The sequence below is a fragment of the Lissotriton helveticus genome, chromosome 4_1 (assembly GCF_964261635.1).
Source record: "Lissotriton helveticus chromosome 4_1, aLisHel1.1, whole genome shotgun sequence".
Lineage (NCBI taxonomy): Eukaryota > Metazoa > Chordata > Amphibia > Caudata > Salamandridae > Lissotriton > Lissotriton helveticus.
In genome coordinates, this window is record NC_136063.1 from 2,027,116,195 (window position 1) to 2,027,139,519 (window position 23,325).

General features: G+C 44.0%; 1 protein-coding gene across 1 annotated transcript in view; it reads right to left on the reverse strand.

Annotated features, from left to right (window-relative positions):
• TBC1D8B (TBC1 domain family member 8B) overlaps nucleotides 1-23,325 on the reverse strand; it is a 1,086,956-nt gene that overhangs the window by 284,874 nt on the left and 778,757 nt on the right. Inside the window, exon 14 of the mRNA XM_078688663.1 lies at nucleotides 13,765-13,863. Within this exon, the coding sequence (XP_078544789.1) occupies nucleotides 13,765-13,863 (99 nt within the window). The remainder of the gene's footprint in view (nucleotides 1-13,764; nucleotides 13,864-23,325) is intronic.

Below are 23,325 nucleotides of genomic sequence, written 5' to 3' on the forward strand. Positions count from 1 at the left end.
TTGAGACCCTCCCGAGTGAGTAGCGCGCTATATAAGTGTTATGATTGATTGGATTTATTACCCCAGGAGACCTACTGTTTTCTGTTTTTTTTTATGTTGTTTAATGTTGCTGGGTGGGCTGCTACACTGCTTGCATCCCCCCACAACACTAAAAAAAAAAAAAAGACTTTGGGGGTGGCCCTGCCTCTTTTGGGGTACCACCAGTAAGAAAATATATTGTGAAAAAATGCCCTAGGGGCAATAAGGGGTGCTGCTTGTTAGGAGCAGTGTATAATAAATTAATGGATCTTGTCACCTATTTATTATTCATCTTTACGCTATTTTTTGTACTATATTTGGGAGGAGAGCTTGAGGTCCCCGTCCCAGACAAACTCACAATGGGCACCTCCATAATTTTTTATTTAGGCTGAGGAATGGGGGACATAACCCACAAGGTACTAATACGAATTCTTACATGGAGTTAATCCTCGAAAGACTGACCAAACAAAATCATGAAAAAGTTATTTCAATTTCTTTACAAAATTTTCTTTTGATTTTTTTTATATAACTTACAATATAAAACATGACAGTATCACATTTTTCTACAACACAATACACCTCATTATTTCATCCTACTGACATAAAAACATCATATACAAACATCACAAACCCAACTACTTTCTCACATTCACACCAAAAATTCATAATCATATACACTGAAACCAAAATAAAGATACTCCCCACAAAGTTTTCATAACAACCCAACAATGAAATCACTCTTTGTAATCTTCCTTTACTGTGTATCAGCCAGGGGGCTCAGATAATGGTCAACGCATGCTTCAGTGGGTAAACACATGACCATCTTCTAAAAATAATTTTGGGAAACTTTAATGGGCAGTGTCTTTTGAGGATTAACTCTATGTACGAATTATAAAAGATAAGTGGGAACTTACCTCCTAGAGCCATTGTTGGCCCTGGGGACCCCATACGCCTGGGCAAATTATTTATTTTGATGGACAATGGGCGTGTGGCTACCCTCACTAAGCCTCAAAAGGCCTTCAGGGACTTCATACCAGGGGGACAACATTCTTGAACCTCTTTGCTGCTTTTCACACAACCGCCCCCCTCCCCCCCCGGGGCTTACTGGCCATCACCTCCCGGGGCTTGAATTTAGACAAATGTGGGGGAGGTCAGTTCAGCCTCCTCACTGCCCTGGGACCACCACCTCATAGCGGCATTATTATTTTTTTTAGATCGGGGGCCTCCCGGCCTCATGCCAGGCCTGGGGACTGCCTCCTCCCCAGTACTTTGATAATAAGTAATGCAGGTGCTGCACAGATTCCCCCCCCAGCCCGGGGACACCACCTCCCGGGGGCATAAGTTCATTTGAATGCAGGCGCAGAGCAGCCCCAGGGGCCTCAAACTTGCGGTCCTCCCTCTTGGAGCCCCTCCTGGGCAAGCTCTTGCTAAGATCCAGGGTGCCACCTCCATGAAATAGTGGTTTGCTATGGCTTGGAATGAGCTCTACTGCTCGAGTTAATCCATAGCAAACTTTGCTCCGCTTCTAGCAAGCAAGAGCATGAAAAAATGCTCTTGCTTGCTAGAAGCGGAGCAAAATTGCTTGAAAGAGAGGGAACTGCATGTTAGCTGCTATCTCTGTGTCAAAGCAATGCTGGCTCCCGCCAGGAGGCAGGGAGCTCTCAGGGACAGTGGGGGCCTTAAAGCTCCTCCTGCGGTCCCCAACACTACAACGTGAGTGCCCTGGGTGAGACCAGGACACCCACACTAGAGGCCGGGCCTTGTAGGATAGGGTACCATGGGCCAAAATTGGCCAGGGAGGGGGGCGAGCAGCCACCTATTCAAAAAAGGCTTGGCCCCATGGGAGAGTGTCCCGTGGGCCCTAATTGGCCCAGGGGGGTTATGTGGTCCTCCTCTCTAATAAATAAATAACAAATAATAAAAATCCACTGCAAGTTGCTGAAGGCCCCGCCCCTTTTAACCACTACTCTGCAAACGCGCCTCCTGGTGCACTGTTGGTTCAGATAAAGTCCCCTTGGCTGCACAGGGTCCTTGGGGGAGAACTACCCCTCCTGTAACCTCCAGTAAGTCCCACAATACTGAATTGAGAGGTCTTTGGAGGCCTCATCCCCTTTCACCACCACTCTGCAAATGTGCCTCCTGGTACACTGCTGGTGGGGGGATGAAGTCACCTTGGCTGTTGAAGGTCCTTGGGGGCAACTACTGCTCATGTAACCACCAGTAAGCTCCACAGGGCGCGATTGCTGTGAGGACTTCGGAGTCCATGCCCTCTTTCTCCACCACTCTGCAAACTCTCCTCCTGGCGCAATTCAGGCTGGGGGATGAAGTCCTCTTGAATGCTGAGGGAGCTTGGGGGCCAAGACGCCCTCCTGTTACCTCCAGCAAGTCCCTTACAGCGGTATTCCTGAGAGCTGGTCAGAGACCTGCCCTCTTTCTTCACCCCTCTGCAAACGTGACTACTAGGTAAAAAAACTATAGAAATTCACTTAAAAAAAACAAAGGTTACAGGGATGTTATAGTTCGGAAATAGAATTTGAAAAACCTTACAAATTCACTTAAAAAAACCAAAGGGTATAGGGACGTTATAGTTAGTTCGGAATTCACTAGAAAAAAAAACAAATCTTATAGGGACGTTATAGTTAGGCTCAGATTTCACTTGTACAAAACCAGTGAAATTCAGCAGTTCTAGTTACCTGAGCTAACTATACCTTACGGCACTGAAATGCACTGCTTATGACCGCACATATTTCATCACTCATAACATGGTTAGTGACATCACTGATGACATCTCAAATGAAAAAGATATTAATGGATAAACAAATAAAAGGAAATGAATCCAACACAACAATAAATCAGTTTTTTTAGAGGAAATTAGACTTTTGTATATAGACCAGAGACCAGGTAACGGAAGAGGACGAGGACAAACATCAATACAAAAACGAGGACTAGGAAAATCGATTGACCAATCAGACGCAGAAAAACAAGGAGAACCCTCAGGAAACACAAACCAATACCCCTAACGCAGCAAACAGAGGAAATGAGTCCAACACAAGAATCTAGAACAAAAACCAACTTGATCATCAATCTATCCAACCAAACTCTAACCGACAACCAATGCAGAGTTCTGAACAAGGGACTAACCTTCAGTCCAGAAATACATCATGACTTTGTAGAAACCAAAATTGACACCTACAAATTTGTTTGCAAACTGAAACTGACTAAATTCCTTGCAGAACACAAAAAGGCATCAATGCCCAGTACAGAGGAAGTCACAGCACCAACAAGCAGTACCCAATGTGAAAACAATATATGATCTAGCACCTAACTTACACGATGAATATATGCATGAATAAGACATCCTAAGAGAATTGAAACTAAACACCACTGGTAGAGAAAAACCTAACTTTAAACCCAAATTCAAATTCTGCCCGATTTTGAACCCTGGCAATAAAATTGATCTCTACTATGAATTGGTAACATCAGATTTAGAAATGTTGAAAAAACAAAACACGTACCAACAAGAAAGAGAATCTGACTAACGGTGCAATGGAAGCCTTACATGAATTAATGAACAACCAGAATCTACAGATCAAACCAGCAGACAAAGGCGGGAATATCGTCCTAATGGAAAAAGCACCCCAAAAAAAAGAAGCACCCCAACAACTCAATGTATCAGCAAATTATAAAATATTTGAATCCGTTCAATGAATTGACAAACTTGCAAAAGAAAATCAATGGATGGTTTGAGAAAGGTTTACTGACCAATGAGGAAGTGAAGTTCCTCAGAAAAGATAATCCAACGATCCCAACAATCTACTTCCTGCCCAAAGTACACAAAACACTCATCAACCCACTAGAGAGACCAATAATTTCAAGTTATGACAGCTTGTATGAACCTATATAAGAATACGTTGACTACTTCCTGGCACCAACAGTAACCACACTAAACTCATACATAAAAGACACTGGTGATTTCTTGAGGATCCTAGATAACACCCAGTGGCAGAATGGATACATCCTGGCAACTATCGATGTGGTATCCCTTTACACCTCCACTAACCATGAAATGGCAGTATGTGCATTAGAATATTTTCTGGGACAGAGAGACATTAAATACTTAAAACACTCCAGAAGGATAAAAGAAATGGCAGAAATGTGTCTCAGAAACAACATCTTTACTTTCGATCAACAATTGTACTGTCAAGTCTGTGGCACTGCCATGGGGGGTTTCTTTTTCGACAAGCAACGCAAACCCCCCCATGGGATGGTGGGAAAATACAGACTGGGGAGAAGACAAGGACCAATACAAGGAAAGATAATACTAAGGTTAAGTTTCATCGACAATCTTTTCATTATATGGAATGCTACATCTGAGTAATTCATACAGTAAGTGAATCCATTGAATTGCAATGAGACTGGTCTACGATTCACGCACAACACAAGCACCACAACCATACAATTCCTAGACATACAGGTATATGTAGACGAAGGCGAAATCAAAACTACTACATACCGTAAACCCACTGCAACTAACAGCATTCTGCATGGCTCTAGCTTCCATCCGAAATCACGGATTAAAAGTATCCCGTATGGCGAATTTCTTAGAAGGAAACACAATTGCTCAGACAAGAGGGAACTAGAATCCAAAATAGAAGAGACAACACGCAAATTCTTGGAAACGGGATCCAAACCAGCTTATATGAGAGCAAGCAGAAACAAAGCAGACCAGATTTCTCGAGAGCAAACCCTTCAAAACAAAAAAAGAAAGTATAAATGGTACACAAGAAAATGAAAACCCAGATATAAGGTTAATTCTAACTTACAACAAAGAGAACCATGAAATTGTAAAAATCATGAATAAACATTGGAATGTACTACTGAAAGACCTCGATATGAAGAAAATCCTCAACGAGAAACAAAGCATAACATACAGACGTGCACCATAGATCAAAGATAAACTGGTACACAGCCACTACACAAAACCTCAAATCAAGTCTTGGATCACTGAATTTCAAACTGGATTCAGGAAATGTGAAAAATGCAAAGCATGTCGTATAGGTAAGAACATGAATGAAATTACAGATTTTAAAAGTAATACTTAATATCAGGGAGAAAATCAACTGCGAAAGCACTTATGTGGTCTATAAGCTAGAATGTTACTGCAGCCGCAGATACATTGGGAGTACCATCTGTCAACTAAAGAATAGGATCTTGGAGCACATCCGCGCCTTTCAGAATAATGACAACAACTATGCCATGATGAAACATATTTGAACACACATTCAAATCACACCTGGCAACAAATGAACTTTGGGGCCTAGCAACGATCCTGGCCAGTGAGAGAGGCGAGAACCATGTCACGAAACTGAGACGCCGGGAGTCGAGATTAATAATTTGTTTCCATGCCAAGCAACCAGATAGATTTAAAGGGGACCAAGAACTGAATTTTCACCTATAATCTCGAAAATCAATTAATCAAGAACTGAATAAACATAAGGAAAAACTATACCACTGAGCGCTACTCATAAAAATTAAAGAGAAGGGCAACATGGAGTAATTTAGAACCAGAGTCACCAGAACAATTTAAGGAGAGCACTGAGCCATAATTTATGAAATAATGGAACAATGCATGTGACTCAATTGGTCATAATCTAGACTGTGAGCTGCTAGACAAAACAATAGCAGGGCTCGACAAATGTACTCGCCCGCTCGCAAATGCGAGTGAATTTTGTGCAGGTCGAGTCAGTTTCAAGGCCTACTTGGCCGGCCTGGCGAGTGCTATCTGGTAGGTGCAGTAGCATGTGGAAGGCTCTAGGTGGCAGCATTGCGGTGTGGTGCGCAATGAAAGGCTTTAGGGGGCAGCATGTATCATGCATGCACGCACGATAGGTGGAGTGGAGGTGGTGCGGTGCGCGGTGAAAGGCTTTAGGGGGCATCATGCATCATGCACGCACTGCCTATTGTTTGGGTGCCAGGGCCGTCAATATTGTAGCGCGTGAAAGTGCTACCAATGACGGCCCTGGCCTGCCCCCGCGCTGTGCTGCCTAAAAGTGCAGCAGTGACGTAGCACGCCACCACACGCTCTCCTCGGTACTCTGGACAGAGTGCAGGGCGATTTGGCAGAGGTGAGTCAGTTTTGACAACGTTAAATTTCTTTTCATCAAACGAGGCTGAGCTGAGCTGACTGATCCGTCATGTCTCACCCTCAAGGGTCAGCCCCCGAGTCATGACTGGCTGCATTATATGTTCACAGCTGCTGGTGTGAGACTCAGCCCAGGCCGACCGCAAAACTTATCACAGTAGTGCCTTTTTGATTTCGCTGAGGGAACTAGTCACTGTCTGAGTAGGGCAGCTAGTGGCAGTTATTGTTCTTTGCGCGCCGCTGCCTGTGTGCAAGTTCACCGTGCCATTCTGCAAGACTTTTTTTAGTCCGCGAGTGTGATTCATGACTGACGTGTTCTGCTTGAATAATTAATGTAATCTAGCAGCCTGTGCCTGCAAGTAGACATCCCCTGCTCACCTCGGGCTCGGTGGCGCTGCAGGGTGGGCTGAGTTGATTCACTGTAATGATTAGCAGCGGAGTTGGACCCGCAGCGCCACTTGTGCCGTCTGTAATGCGGCATGTAGTTACTTGCATCAGTAATTAAATTAGACCGAGAGGTCATCTTCCCTCTTGCGGAGTGTTTTTCCGGCAACTCAGGTGCCCCCCCCCCCCCCCCCCCCCCTCCCCAGTGCCGATGGCAGTGACCTTTCGGCGGCACAGCTTCTTCGGGAATTCTGAATACCGGAGAATAATTCTGAATGGACGCTGGCATGCCCTGTGTGCCTCTCGAGCCGGTCGCCTGGACACACTCTCATTGTCAATAATTCATCTATAATTCCAGGGAGGATGGACTAGGCGCCTTCAGGCGCAATCTGTGACAGGAATGTTTTAAATTTCCTGCCGGCCCAGGCCCCCAAGAGTTATTGCTGCTCCCAGCGCCAAAGTTAAATAAGAACAACACATCCGACTTTGACAAGTGCTTCTGCCCTGTCGTGGGGTGGGAGGTGGGCTTCTGCCTGGTCACGGTGGGTCCGTGAGCAGATGCTGTAAGAGTGTCTTTTAAAGGTAGGCGCCGGCACAGCTCTCAGACCACCAGTGACATCACTGACTCTACCCCATCTATAAGCACTTTCAAACGTGTTTTTGGTATTGCCACTTGGGTAGCATTGCAACTTCCTTTATTTCGCTGTCTTAATTATTTATGTTATTTACCAACCTCTCTGGTTTTGGGTTATGCTTAACCGAGGCATTGCCTCGTCCACATTTCATTTGGTAATCTGTAATTAGCTTAGTACGCTGCACTGAATTTTTCCTTTGGTCTTAATAAGATTCGATATATTATATTGTGCATGTGAGTTGAAAATGAATGTCAATGTTGTAATGAATCTGTAACGCGTTACGTGCAAATTGGCATTATATGCTGCATTATTGTGGAAGCAACGAATTAGAATGACATTGGTGCTGTACTAAGTAGAACAGTTGCACTGTCAAGCAAGTCCTAACTGTGATCACTGAGTAGAGCAAAAAAAGCACTTTTTTGTGGATGCACATGTTCTGAAAAAATTTACTCAATTGGCTCCCAACATGTGGGCAGAGCCAAACTCTAATGCTCACTCTAATTGCCTGGTGACAGCTACGTTGTCAAGCCAGACCATGTGCATATTTTTTTGTCCATTATGCGATCAATTGTGGGTCGAGTTTATTGCTGTTAGGTCGAGTAGAAAAGTCTACTCACTCGACCTGCAGGTCAAGTGAAATTTTTTAGATTTGTCGAGCCCTGAATAGGTTGTATAATGAAATTGATATAATCTCAAAAATAGTGTGATTAATCATACCAATTATACTAAGTGTTTACATTGTTTTTTGGACTTTCCAAAATATGCACTTGGCACTGAGTGAACTACATCTCCCATAATGCCTCATTACAGGCTACATGGGAATATGTGTTAAATAGACACAACAGGTGGATCACCGCTAACCGTGCTCAAGATCAATCTGGTTGAATCGCATTGGTTTATGAACTGGTGATAGTGATGGCTGTAATACTAATGGATGAAATAAGCCTTGTAAGCAATCTCCTGGAGTGTGAGGGAGTACTTTCCTGGTGGTCATAATAATTTCAATTCTCGCCTCCTTTGCTGAATCACTTGCACCAATCGTGAGCGAGCTGCCAAAGGAATAATTTGATGGCAATATATATAGATATATATATTTATTTTTTTCACAAAAAACAAATTGAAAGGTTAAAGTAATGGTATCGTTTTAAGGTTACTTTCACCATTGTTTTTTCAGTAAATGTCTAAGGTTTTCTTTTTTATTACATTTGCATATAACATTAAAATAACCTTTGCTTTTTTCAGTGAATTTGCAAGGTTTTTTAATGTAAAGTAATATTTTATTACCATACGTTAGCCAACCCCACCGCTGCACAGCGAGGCCCTGCGTCCAATTCTCTAGAGACAGCCACCTGGAGCGACCCAAACCCACCTTTGGTCATACGTGGGGTAGCCACAGGGTCTGTCTTGCAGCTAGGCCCTGTTTCCAACTCCCTGAGGGCAGCCAACCCCACGCTGCACAAAGCCTTTGGCCATGCACAGCAGGTGTTGGTCACAGGGCTTGGCCTGCCGCCAGGTCCTATAGCCAAACCTGCAGCAGTCTGCTCACCACGCACAGCCTTTGGTGTGCGCAGCGTAGGATTGGCCTTCAAACCCTGGGGAAAAACATATTTATTAAGGTAAGTGGGGTGTGCAGTGCCCTCCCTGACCCTTAATAGGCCTCAGGGAACACATGGGGGCCAGTTGCAAAAAAAGGGGGAGGGGGCCCCCTGGCCTACATCCTCAAGCTCTAAAAGCCCCGGAGACGCCATCCCCTGGAGCCAGATACGATACAAAAGGGGGAGTGTGCCACATGGCTCCCTCCCCAGGCTTTCCCAGGCTCCAAGGACCCCATCCACCAGTGCTCTCCATTTCTTAAAAGGGGGAGGGGGGAGCTGAATGCCACAAGCCTTATTAGGGCCCATGAACCACATCGCCTGCAGCCAGGGATACAATCCACTCAGGGATGTTATCCTTGAGTGGGTCTCAAGGATACAATCCCTTAAGGCTGGAAATTTAATAAAAGGGGAGGGGGTCATATGGCCCCCATCCCTGAGCCTTATTAGGTACTGGGGACCACATCCCACAGGGGCGATTATATTTTAAAGGGGAGGTGGGCCCCATGGGCCCCACTCCGCGACCCTCATAGGTCTCGAGGACCCCATCTCCCAGGGCTGTTTTTATTTTAAAGGGAGTGGGTCCACAAGGCCACCCTCCCTGAGCCTATTATCCTCCAGGGGATGTCATTCCCTGGAGCCTCCGCCGCATGGCACAGCAACTTGCATTACTCCCACCCAGAACGCGCAGCTATTTATGTTATGCATCAGTGCGGGCAAGGAACCAGAATACTAGTCTGCTCCCAACTTGTGTTTGATACCGTTTGGCAGGAGTTTTCTTAATGCACCAAACGGAAGAGCGCAAACACGAGTTTCCCTGCCCTGCTTGTTTGGCAGGGAAATTTCTGCGCCCTGGGGGCGGGCCCGAGGAGGGACACAGCAAGTGAGTCAGCCCCGGGTTGGTGGGCCCTGGGGCAATTAAAGGCTCCGGGAGGGGAGCTGCGTGGCCCTTTCCCGATATAAATAAATTGGGCCCCAGGGCCAAATATGGCTCCCTCCCAACATACTAACTAGATTGGACCCTGGGAGATGGGGCCCTTGGGGCTGAAATGATTCAAATAGGGGTCTGTGTGCCCCTCCCCTTAATTAAACAATGCAGCCACGGGATCCCCACCACATAGGGCATAAGGGGATAGGGTATCCCTTCCCTGCTCCCTTATATTTTTTTTTTCATAAACTTCAGGATAGGGCACTAAGTCTCGGAGTCCTTTAATAACTGCCAGCAACATCTCTCTCATGTTGCTGGCAGCCACACTAGAAAACTAAACAATTGCTAATACTGTTCTCTTCAATCCTTCTCTTTTAACCATGACACATTAGAGTTAAACACAATGTGAGTGCAAGACTTATAATTCAGTCTGAATTAATCACTTTGTTTATTTTTTACTTTGAATACATTTGTTGGTTAAATTTCACCAAATTAGCATTTTCGACATCTACAATAAACATACAAAACAATTTTTACTTTAGCTAAAACATTAAACTGTACATATTCAAAATCATTCAACATTCACTCAACATATCCAACAATCAACCACTTCACTCTCTCACACACAGCTGCAACACTCTATTTACAATTGAATACTAATTACAATAATATATAATGGCCATAGACAATGATTTTGTCTAATCACAAAAAATGGGAGTAATGTTTTTCATTTGAAGATCTTATGGCTCAACAAGTAATGGTCTACGTGTTTCGAACTTCTACTGGGTAGGTAGTTCTCATCAGGACCCCAAAAACTTTCTGATTCATGTTAGAGACTTATGTGCACACGCCGCATTAACCGGGTTGTGTGTGACAGCCACACTCAGAGGCTATACCGAGTGTCTGCATCTAGAAACCACAAAGAAGCGACGATTCATTAAATAAGTCTCTAACATGAATCAGAAAGTTAGAGTTGTATGTATGGTGTCGTCTTGATTGTGTAGCGTCGGGTCTAATAGAGCCAGGCTTTTCTTCAGCAAAGCCATAGGGCTCCTGATGAGATCTGCCTACCAAGTAGGAGTTCGAAACGCGTAGACCATTATTTGTTGAGGCACAAGATCTTCAAATTAAAAACATTGCTCCAAATTTTTGTGATTAGACAAAATCATTGTCTATGGCCATTATATATTATTGTAATTAGTATTCAATTGTAAATAGAGTGTTGCAGCTGTGTGTGAGAGAGTGAAGTGGTAGATTGTTGGATATGTTGAGTGAATGTTGAATGATTTTGAATATGTACAGTTTAATGTTTTATCTAAAGTAAAAATTGTTTTGTATGTTTATTGTAGATGTCGAAAATGCAAATTTGGTGAAATTTAACCAACAAATGTATTCAAAGTAAAAAATAAACAAAGTGAATATTTCAGACTGAATTATAAATCTTGCACTCACATTGTGTTTAACTCTAATGTGTCATGGTTAAAAGAGAAGGATTGAAGAGAACAGTATTGGCAATTGTTTAGTTTTCTATTGGTCAGTGGCTTGGCCTTACTGTTGGAGCCTAAACCCAGTGGTGTTAGTTGTTGGCAGCCAAACACAGCACTCACTAGTGAGAGTCTGACTCCCGCAAGAGGGAACTGGCCCAAGGGAGAGCCCCTCGAACCCAACGGTCCAGATACACAAATATTTTTAAACCTTATTATCTCAAAAACTACTGAACGGATATACACCAACTCACAAGACGCACAATCTCCATACAAGATCTTGCTTCCTTCCTGACAAATTTGCTGCGATTCCATTAAGCAGTGTTTGCGGTAGTGCTTCTTAAAGAAGTTTATGGATAATGTATGGGGATTCTGCGTATTGGGACCTACATTTTTCTTGGTCTCTGATAAACGGATTACCCCAAAACTTTCCAGCCATAAACGAGTCCAAAAGTAGTACTTTTTTGGAAAGTTTTTAGGAGATTCGTCAAATAGGGACAAAGTTATTAGCAAAACAAAAAATGCATTTCCTGTGGAAATGCTGACCTAAATAGAACTACCCAGTGTCGAACCGCACTGGGTAACTGTGTGGTTGGAGTTCCTAATTTGAGACTGAGTCGAAGTCCTCAAACCCCACACTCCCTTTTCACTCATTTGCTTCTTGGCCTATTGGGCAGAAAACCCAAAGATACAGTGTTTACACTATGCATATTTGTTGAATTGTGCTTTTTATGGAAAGCCTGGTTATGTTGAATAGCCTTTATGTTTCACTTTACTACTTTTTGTGCTGCCCAATAGCTTTTTTAATTCTAGAATGTATTCCGGACAAATGCACTGCATGACTTTGCCTTCCATTCCCACATGCACCACCCACGATACAGCTCTGTATATTCTGAACATTATTTATAGGTAACCGGATCAGAGGCAAATACAGATTAAAGGCTCCGGGTGTAGCATTCACTGTATTTGCAGGGACTGTTTTGCGACCTTACAATTTTTGTGCTGAAACAGCCATCTAAAACCAACCCAATGGTTGCAAATACATGGATGGAGGCCCACAATGAACAGCAGATGACCTTCACTCGGACAATGGCATTCTTAAAATGATAAAAATACAATTTGCAGCCCGACCTCTAAAGGAACAGGGGTTAAACATTGAGAAAATGGTTTCAGTGGAGAAAACATGGAATGGTCTAACTGTGTTTCCCCCAGTTCCCAAAGCACACTTTCAAAGCTTTGACCTAAGACATCTGTTAGAAGGTTTGGAGCAGCGCCAGAGGCAGTGTTCAAAAGGCCAAGACTCATATGGAGAGGACAGCTGAGCCAGAGCCTGAAGCCTCAGGAATTGGAGAGGTTCCTCTATGCTGTGTCCACTTCAGAGTTGCAGTAATTTCCCCTCCAAGTTCCAGAGAATAGGGATACATGAACGCTTCAGTCTTCAACAGCATCTATCGGACTAGAGGTGCATGTTTTAGGGCATGAAAGAACATTTAAGGAGAGTCTCTGATAATATCCTGGTAAAAGAGTACATTCCTTAAGTGGTGCGTGTTTGCATTCCTTTAGAGTAGTACATCAGAGTAAGCTCTGATTTGATATCAGTATGTGGTACAATGAAGCAACTGTCAATGTAAGATGGAACATGACATAACTAGGACGACAATCTTGTACAGGCTTTATAGTTAGAGGCTGTGCAAGTAGGATCAGTCAAGTATTACCTTGGGCCACGGGTGGGGATCAGTAAGGAACCTGTGCATTGCATCTCCTGATAGATGTCTCAGTTCCTGGGAAACGTCCCCACACACCCAGGAGGGGTGAAAAGAGAATACTTGTACTATTCCATCATCCTGGCACAACGTGACACTCAATTTGGCCCTGTGGATCCAGTCTAAATCCTATTTACTACAAAACACCCACGGGAACATTACAATTGCTGCTCCATTTTTTACTCTAGCCCTGGTTCATACTATTATACTGGTCCATGTAGTCCTACCCTTCATCAAACCTTGTTAAGATTATGGCCTAAGGGTGGAGCTCTGTGCGTTATCCTGTTTCCTCATTCCTACAGTTGCACTGACGGATGCACCTTCCTGAGATTCCTCCGTCTCTGCTCTGGTTTACATTACATTTCTGATTTCCCCATTACCTTTCATATGCATACTATCTGCTGTTGTCTTTCTATCTCCCAGTCCTTGTGGACCCTTCAGTGTCTAGGCAAAGCTGTGATTTCCAGGGAATGTATAATTGCTCACATTTAGCTCTATGCTTCCACTTGTATTCCTCATTTGAACAGGCAGCTCCGTAATCCCTGTGAACTCAGAGCTCATTGTTCTCACACTTGCCTTCCTTACGATTCTTTTATGGACGTGGTCTCACTTGCTAATCTGCATAAAGACCAACTCCTTGCTCTCGTGTGATTTGCTCATCTTGCTCCGGATTCTTGCTAAACTACATATGAGAAATAATACACTTGAATCAGAATTATTTTTCTAGGGTATAAAAAAGGCACACATCCTCTATGAATCAGCAAAGGCATGGGTGTAGATTTACCAGAGCTTATATGAATGCACTGCTACATACTCACCACATTTTGCTTTGTTGTGGCTTCCAGAGTTTGAATGACATATAGCCTGTTCCTGCTGCGCATACTTTCCACACACTCACTTCGGACATCCCCATATTTCTAAAATAAAAAAAGAAAGTGGTAGTGCTTTGGTCAAGGTGTCACCTTCATATGGTCATCATAATATAACTTTAAGGATATTGTCAAAAAGCAAAAATTATGTTTTGAAGGATAATTAGAAAATAAACGTATTGTGGACTCGGGTATATTAATGGGCTATGGCTGGTCTGTATATCTGTGGCTCAGTTCCATCTTCAGTGTGGTCACACCCAGATTTGCAGACTTTCTCTGGACCCCAATTGTGTGGGTATTAAGACTGTGCCATGTGACACTGCTAATTTGAGCCATAGTTTGTATGCTGTGGCCCTAAAATGGCAGTGGAAAAAATTGGCTTCACCTAATAAGATCTATTTAACTTTCCTGTAAAGTCCATTGCATATTGTGCTGAAAATGCACCATTACCTATGAAGTTAAATGTTAAATGTGGGCTACAGTGTTAGTTATACAGCACACATAGAGGATAAAAATACATGTTTGTCAAGAGCACCGTCATTTTGTGTCTGAGATGCAGTTTACATGACGCACTACAGTGACAGATGGCACAGACGAGGGCCTGGGTCATATATGAAAAGCTATTCTTATATATTCACAAATAACCCCTAAAATGTGCTTGTTAGCGCATAAGACAGAATGCTGAAATATATAAATATAGGGCACACTACTTATTTGGATTAGTGTAACCCTAAGAGGTATTTCATGGTGTATGCGTTGTTAGATGTTTCACTGAACAGGCCTAGATAGGTTTAAAATCTAAATTCTACATCTCACCTTGAATAATTGCTAGAAAAAAGGTTCTAAGCTATTCCTACTTGATTTTTTCAAAAACGGATTTAATGGTGAAATCAGATTTGGATAACTTAGAGGAAAAGTAAGTTTGCAAAGCTGTACTTCATGCTGACTGAGCCAACTCTGCCCTAAAAGCAGTTTTGTTGCTCAATTCGGCTAAAGTTGGAATATATATCTATGGCAGGGAGAGTCAATAAATCTGGTTCAGAGGACAATATCTGCCTCTGAGCCCCTGAAGAGTAAGTGGGTGTTACCTGCTAACCAGTTACATGGAATACCTATCTGGGAGTGTTCTTGAGCAGTTGGCAGAAGAAAGGACATCCATAATACTACCTCTTTTGACTTGGTTCTGTCAGGCAGAGCTTCTCCTATTCATTCCTAGGACCCTCCCACATAGCCAGGCTCCAAACATAGAATAGGAGAGAACCAGTTTGGACCCCATTAGGTGAGCATAGAGCTCATCAAACTACTAACACAGCCAAGGTGCTGAACACAGACTTGCCTGGTGAATGAACGGTTCTGTCATATTAAAACAGGATAATTTTATAGTAAGACTAAGAGGAAGTTTTGCAAAAGGAGGTGAAAGAACTGCAAGCAAATAGTCAGGAGCAGATGACTAGGGCAGGGAATGAATCTGGCATCTCCGCCACCATCTCCTCAGAACATTTCTGGAATGTAGAAGACTGCACCTGAAGAAGAAGGCCATAGTGAAAGAATATTCCTGCTGGGAACAGAGGACTCACTAAAGACCTCATGAATTCTGTTGGCATTCCTGCTGGTCTCCAAATGTCAAGTGTTTGGCTTCCTGTTTGCATGCTTCAGAGACTCAAAAAGCAGGGGGACTCCAGACTCCACCAGGCCCCTGATGACTAGAGTGCTGGAACCTGAAGGGGCAATGACCGGATAGTGATGTAGTACCAAGAACCATGTCCAGAGGAGCTGAGGTGTGCAGGATTGACTAGAAAGAACTTCCAAAGTGTTATAGGAAAGTGTGAGTGTCATTTTTTCCATCTCCTGATAATTGCACAAGTTGCTGAGGCTTGCCCAGAAAGTTCACACCCTAGGTGGGCAATAAAAATAGGTTTGTCTCACAGGGAAAATATCCAGCCCTGTGGAGCTCTGCCATGCTACAGTTTCCTGCCTTAACCCCTAAAGTATTTTGGCTTCCAAAGAAGTGACATAATGCGAAGGTAAAATCTTGGTCCAGGGTGAGACATCTGATCTATCCAACCTTCGAAGTGACTTCGGCATATATATGAAAAAGAGTCTTCGGCAAAACCAACGTATTCAGCTGGCACTGAAAGGACATAGCTAACTTTGAGGGAACCTCACCAGTCACAGCGTCGAACTTTCACCTGCTGGAAGATTTTTACTTCCCTTTCAGAGACCGAATATGAAGAAAACAACTTTGACTGGGGCAACCAACTTGGCATATCCTACCTCTGCTCAATTGCAGTCAGCTTGTAACCACGTCTAGGTCCCATTTGACTGCAAACAAAGATTTGATTAGCAATTTACTTTCTCTTATCACTGTGGCTTTAGAGTTAAAAAAATATATGTTTAGGATTTCCTTAGATGCAAACAATTTATTTGAGGAAGTACCCAGGATGCTAAAAATATTCCTAACCACTTTTGCTGCTCTCGTGCCCGGCTTCTGATTGATCCTCTTTACATTGGAAATGAGGCTGCCTTATTCTTGGTTGCCTGTGGTTGATGAAGTCAAATATTACTGTGGTTTTATGGTACTGTGTATGAGGCTCTGCATAACCTGTTCCTATATGTGATGGTCGAAGTTTCAACCTTAACCCAAGTCTTTTGAGTCTTAAGATTCCTGTGCGAGTACATTAGTCTGTGAGGCATCTGCAGGTACTTTGACCAGTGAAATATCACACATGCATCATGGTGTCTGTCATTATATATTATTTTATACCATCTATTGCAACTACTACATCCACCCAGCACCCAAAGCCTGACATTGACGACTCCGGAGCCACTGCTGCAACAGCCTCATATGCTGACATGCATGGAATAGTAAGTGAATGCAAGGACTAGGGTAGCTGGTAAATGGGAATTGCCTCCAGATTCCATAAGAATTTTCTCTGATGTCAGAGTTGCTACAGCTTTCTAGTGTCTATGTCTGTACTTGGAATATGTAAGAATGGAGGAGACTTATGAAGGTTGATTGTTTACTGTAGCAATACCTCACAAGGTGGTGTCCCTGGAATGGCTCAGGCCAAAGCTTCCTACAGGACAGAACAGCTAAAATCCTCTGCCCATCATACTTGATTGTCAAGATAGTAGTGCTTGGAAAACATTTGTAGAGATGTCCATGTTGTGGCCTAACAGGACAAGCAAACCATGGCGCAGTGTTAGCAGCCATGGCTCTGGTACAATAGGCCCTCAACCCCTCCTAAGGCTCCTTTTTCGCCATAGAATGGCAGAGCTTAATGCAGAGGACTATTCATCTAAACACGGTCTACGTCTGCCTTTCTTATACCAGAGAAATGCCAAAAAACTGATCATCCATATTGTGGCCTTTGGTAGGAACGATGTAAGAGTTCAGTGCTGTTTTGGGATCCAAACGATTGGAGTCCTCTTTCGTAGGATCAGGAAAGGCAAAGAAAGTCAGAAGACTGAAGGACTGGCAAATGTAAAAAAATGTCACAACCTTTAAGAGAATGGCATATTTGGTCCTTATCACAAGTTTGTCCAGATGGAAAGTCATGTAAAGGTGGCTGAATCAACAGAGTCTTACGATTACTCACTTGATGAGCTGATGTGATTGCAATGAAGATAATCATCCTCAGAGTCAACAGACGTAGTGGGGAACTCTGTAGAGCTCAAGGTGAGTGCGCATTAGGAAACGCAGGACCAAGTTGAGGTCCCACTGCGGCATTACAAAAGGTTTCAAGACCCAAATGCGAATAATACTTTTAAGAAAGTGCATCACTACTGATGATTTGAAAAAAGATGGTTGGTTTGGCAAACGTAGGAAGGCTGTAATTGCTGATAAATAACCTTCAACAGCACAACTGCAAGGCCTAGCTGGGCCAAAAACCAAACAAATAGTAGCACATCTAATCGATAGGCTTGTAGTGGGGCCAGATGAGGATTACAGCACCAAACCACAAATGTGCCCCAGCGTCCTGTGTAAATAGATTTCATAAAAGAACATATAGCAAACAAGATGACATTCACTACTTCAGGAAGGAGATTAACAGATGTTAACTGCTGACACTCCAAGCATGGATTGCCTAGATTCAGCAGGCCTTTCGGGTGCCAGACCCCGACCATCTGCTGCAATAGAAGGTCATCCTGAAGTGGCAATCTGATCGGAAGATGGGTGCTCATTCCCTGACGTGCGGAGTACCATGCCCTCCTTGCCCAATCCGGAGCCACCAGGATGACTTAGACCGGTTGTTCTTGATCTTCTTCAGAACTCGAGGCAGTAGAGGCAATGATGGAAATTTAAACAGATGTCACATGCTCCACTCTAGGTGGAATTTGTTTCTGAGAGAGAGCGGTCTTTAACTCCAATAGTGCAAAACGGTCACATTGTGCTTTCTGAGCAGTGACAAAAAGTTAAAGCCAGATCAAGATCAAGCAAGGGTGCTCCCTACCCCTGGATGCAGTTGACATTTGTGAATTGATATGCGCCGCCAGCGGAGTTAGTCCACTCTGGTATTTAAGGATCCCTCCAGGTAGTTGTACGATCAGGAAGTTGCCGTGAGGATTCAACCAGGTTCAGGATGCGCAGTGACAATTTAAACAGTCCCGCACCCCATTCTGCACTACCGCAAGGAGGTGGCGCTGCCTGCGAGAACCTGTACCAGCCTCCCCTTGATGGATGAAGGAAGACCTTCAACGCCAAGCGAGTGGCGAGCACATAGGTTGATATGAAAGCAAGCCTCTGCTGAAGATCAGACGAAATTACATCCCCAACCTAGTAATGATATATATGTGAACAATGCCAGCTTTGGGATGGGTAGGAATTAGTGTTGTACTGCAGTTCTTGTGGTGTCTCCTCCGGCACCCAGATGGATTCCAAAAGTTTACCCCAGTGATGAGCCCAGTGAGACGTCAGATCCCACTGCAGAGCCCGTGTATGCCATCTGGCTTGGTCGGACCCGGAAACTCAGGGTGCATTTGGACCAGTTAAAGAATCTGTTTTTCAGTATGGGAGTGGGATCGAGGCCACAGAGCACCATGACATTGTGCAACTTCTTCATGGGAGAGCAGTGAGACCGGGACGAGGCCTGCTGGGACTTTTTGTACTTCTTTGACTTTCATGAAGACAGAGTACTACGAAATCAGTCAAGGAGCTGGCTCAAAGAACAGAAGTGGGTCTAAGTACTGGATTACAAGCAGGAACGGCCCTAATGTGATTTCAGGTGATGTGCAGTGATGTACAGCTTGACCTAGCAGTCCTATATTGCCTTTGAATTTATCAGGCCACACTCCCCACAAGACTTGGAGTCGTGGTCCGACTCTAGGCACCGGAGACATATCTCGAGGGGCTTAGTCAGACATTTGTGACAGCCCCTATGAGACTTAAAGTTAGTGGTCCTAGGTGGTGACATTTACCTTGCACACCGGAAAAATGTATCAATTAATCAGGGAGCTTATAAAGCGCGCTACTCACCAGTGAGGGTCTCGAGGCGCTGGGGGTTCTGGGGGACAGTTCAGGATCAGTCGAAGAGCCAGGTCTGCATGGGGAGGTCTCGTAGGTGTTGGGTCATGTGTTCGTGGCGTGGTGTCCCGAGGACGAGTCTGGCAGCGATGCTCTGGATGGTTTGGAGTCTGTGTAGTAGGGTTCTGTTGATTCCGGAGTATAGGGGTTGCTGTAGTCCAGTCTGCTGGTTATGAGCGTGCGGATGACAGTCTTTCTGCAGTCAGGGGGGATCTATTTGAAGGTCTTGTGGAGGATGCGCAGGCAGTTGAAACTGGTGGAGGCGACAACGTTGATCTGGCGGTTCATGGAGAGGCGGAGTCGGGGATGAGGCTGAGGTTTCGTGCGTCGTCTGTAGGAGTGGGTGGTTTTCAGAGGTCGGAGGGCCAACAGGTGTCGACCCAGGCGGAGGGGTGGGTTTAGAGGATGAGGACCTCGGTCTTCTCTGAGATGCACTTCAAGCATCTGTCCTTCATCCAGGCTGCCACATTCTTCATTCCTTCCGGGAAGCAACGTCTTGTGTCTTCGGGACTCTTCCTGAGTGAGAGGATGAGCTGGGTGTCATCTGTGTAGGATACAATGCTGAGTCCCTGCTGTCTAACGATGGTGGCGAGGGGGGCCATGTAGATGTTGAAGAGCATGGGGCTGAGCGATGATCCTTGGGGTACACAGCAGTTGATGTCTGTGGGCTTGGAGAGGATAGGAGGGAGTCTGACCCTCTGGGTTCTGCTGGAGAGAAAGGATTGGATTCAGTCAAAGGCAGCTCCTTCTATCCCCGCGTTGTGAAGTCTGGGTGCGAAGATGTGATGAGAGACTGTGTCGAAGGCTGCAGAGAGGTCTAGAAGGATGAGGGCTGCGGTGTATCCCTGGACAGGTAGCATGCGGATGTCGTCCATGACGGCGAGGAAGACAGTCTCTAAGATGGTGTGGTTGCTGGGGAATCCAGACTGGGAGGCGTCTAGGATGGAGTTATTTCGATGAAGGGGTCAGCTTGGTGTTCACGAGCCTCTCTGTCACTTTGGCTACGAAGGGGAGGAGAGGCTAATTGTTTTTTTCAGGTCGGTCGACTGCTTCTTGAGGAGGGGTTTAACCTCCGCCCACTTCCAGTCATTTGGGAAGATGCCAGACATGAAGGTGGCGTTGATGGTCAGTCCGAGTTCGGGTGCGATGGCGGCGGTGGCCCTGTGGAATTTGTGCGGTGGGCAGGGGTCCGTTGGGACTCCTGAGTGGGTTTTCTTCATGGTGGCGGTGATGTATTCGGCGGTTGTGGGCTTCCAGGTCATGATGGTTGGCTAGTTGACGTGTAGTCATTTTGAACTAGTTTACCTGCTGATTACCCATTGCTCTACTTTACAATTAGAAAACAAACGGAGTACAGGACTTGGCTTTGTTTGTGTAATATTATCTCCTCCATAGTCCCCTTTTGTAGCAGTGTTGCTAATTATTGCAGGAGGGGCATAGGATTTTTTGCCACAAAATTATCTGTTTGAGCTTTGAGGTTTGTGAACTCAATGCAATAGCCATAGCTAACCAAACAGAACACCAAATAATCTGAGATTATATCTTGACATTGGTGTGGGAAGAACTTAAAGCATTCCCCGACATAAATAGTCTTATTAGAGCTGTGAATGTTTTGTCACTTGTTATCGAAAGTAGAACCCTATGGCATTGATCTACTTCAGGGACTTTGCCACAAAGGGACTGGCACTGATATGGCATATGTTACCTCCCTGATGCAGAAGTACACCATCAAAAGAAGAAAGGGGGCAATGAGGTGAGCGACTGAAGGGAAGGAGGGAGGGTGGGTAGCATGTGAATCAATTAAGGATATCAATACTGGAAAGCCACAGTGTACGGTTAAGTAACTTGTTTTTTCTCCAGCATTAAATCTTCCACAGATTCACCTGTTTGAATTTGAATCGCTAGAAGCATGCCACTGAAGAAAAAACCTTCAAATTATATGTTTCTAAGCTGAGGCAGGTAAAAGTAAAAAAATTTTATGAATTCATAATCTAATTGTACTATACAGTAACCATCTATACAAAAGCAAAAACCAGCTCACCTCATTGAATCAAATTTCGAAGAACTGCTTGACCCACTGCCACATCTTTATTGTTCACAGCATCTAGACAGGTCTGCTTGGTAAAGGTATGCCTGTTTGACTGTGTGCACACTCTGCATTTGTCGGGCAAAGACACTCCTGCAAATAGAGCTGCTGAAGTTGCCACACTTCTGGTTGAGTGAGAAACCATCTTGAAAGTAAGCAGCCTTCCCGCTCCTTAATGACATATAGTTATGGCCGCAGATACCAATCTTGCTATAGTTCCCTTATCATTGGTTGACCTTTTTTTGGGATGCAAACGCCAACAGGAGCTGACTAAATTTTCTGAAGGTCTTTGTATTCTCTAAATAAAACTTAAAACATCTTTCAACATCTAGAGTATGAAGCACTCTTTCTGCTTTGTTTGATGGATTCTGAAAGAATTACATTAAGACAAATTGGTTGATTGAGTTGTAAATCTATAGGTATTTTAGGTGTGAAGCGAGGACTCGTACCCACAATAAAACGATCTTGCTTGAATTGCAAGTATGGATCTTACACAGTAAAGACCTGCATTTTACTAACTCTTCTTGCAGATGTAAGCGCTAAGGGAATCGCTGTTTCCCTTGTAAGATGTTTGATGTCAGCTTTATGGATAGGCTCAAAAGGCTTTCTCCTCAGTTGCATTAAAACTGTATTCAGCTGTGAAGTAGTTAGTGGGTTCCTTACTGGAGGATAAGCCCTAGTCCTTTTAGTAATTATTTGATCACCCTGTCTGACCATAGGGATCTTTTATTCCTAGAGCGTCTGAATCTTGAAATTGACTCCAGATGTACTCTGATCGACCTATGACATAGACCAGACTGAGCAAAGGACAGTAAGTATGGCAGCACTTGCGCAGGTTTCAAAGCGAAGGAGTGGCAGTCGTAAGAATTGGCCTTGTATGACTTATTTTTCGATTCCGCTCCAGCTTTCGTAAAAATGTCTCTGCATTGTTGGGAACAATTCAGCTGGTAATATTAATTAAATTTATTATATTCAGGATCTAAATGGCAAACCGGAGAGATTCCATGTTCTATGTACCATCCTGGAACTAGTTTGAGTGGAATGTGTCTCTTTTGACATCAGAAGATGCTCCTTGTACCAATATTGCCTCGGCCAAGCCGAAGCTATCAGCATAATTCTGCATGGCTCCCTTTTCATTTTCTTCAGTATTCTAGGGATTAAAGGTATTGGCAGAAAGGCATGTGTAAATATTCCTATCAATGATATTTGCAGTGCATTCCCCCACAATCCATTCTGCAGGAAAATGCTTGCATTGTGTCAACATTTCTTGTATGCCATGGTAGCAAACAGATCCAGAGACAGTGTTGCCCATTTGATGAATATTTTGCAGAGTTGAGAGTCTGACATCTCACACTCGTGGCAATCTATCAGGGCCCTGCTAAATTACTCTGCTTGCTTGTTTTCTTTGCCCTGTATTTGCTCCCCTTTTACAGAGATTTTGTTTCAATAGAACATTGTGGGTGTGTGGTCTTTTCAAATCAAGACCTCTCACCCCTTTACACTTGGCAGAAAAGCTTTGAGTCCCAAGACGACTGCCTTCAGCTCCAGGAAATTTATGTTTCTTCATTTCCTTGTCTGAGCACCTTCTACTCATTTCCATATCCTGGAAATGTGCTTCCCAGCCTTCCATTGAGGCATTCGTTGTCATGGCATATCTTGGCGCCTTGACTAGGAACCTTGACCCAACTGCAATGGTGACTTCTTTCATCCACTATTGCATAGCACTCACCATTTTTGCTGTTATATGCATGCCATCGTCGAATAAGCCTATATCTTGTGAAACAATTTGAATTGCAGTACTGGAGTGGTCCTTTTTCTTGATAGGTTAGATACCAATGAAAATAGTTTTGCCACTTTTTTTTTGTCTGATAACCTTGCAAATGTTTGTGTCTATAACTGC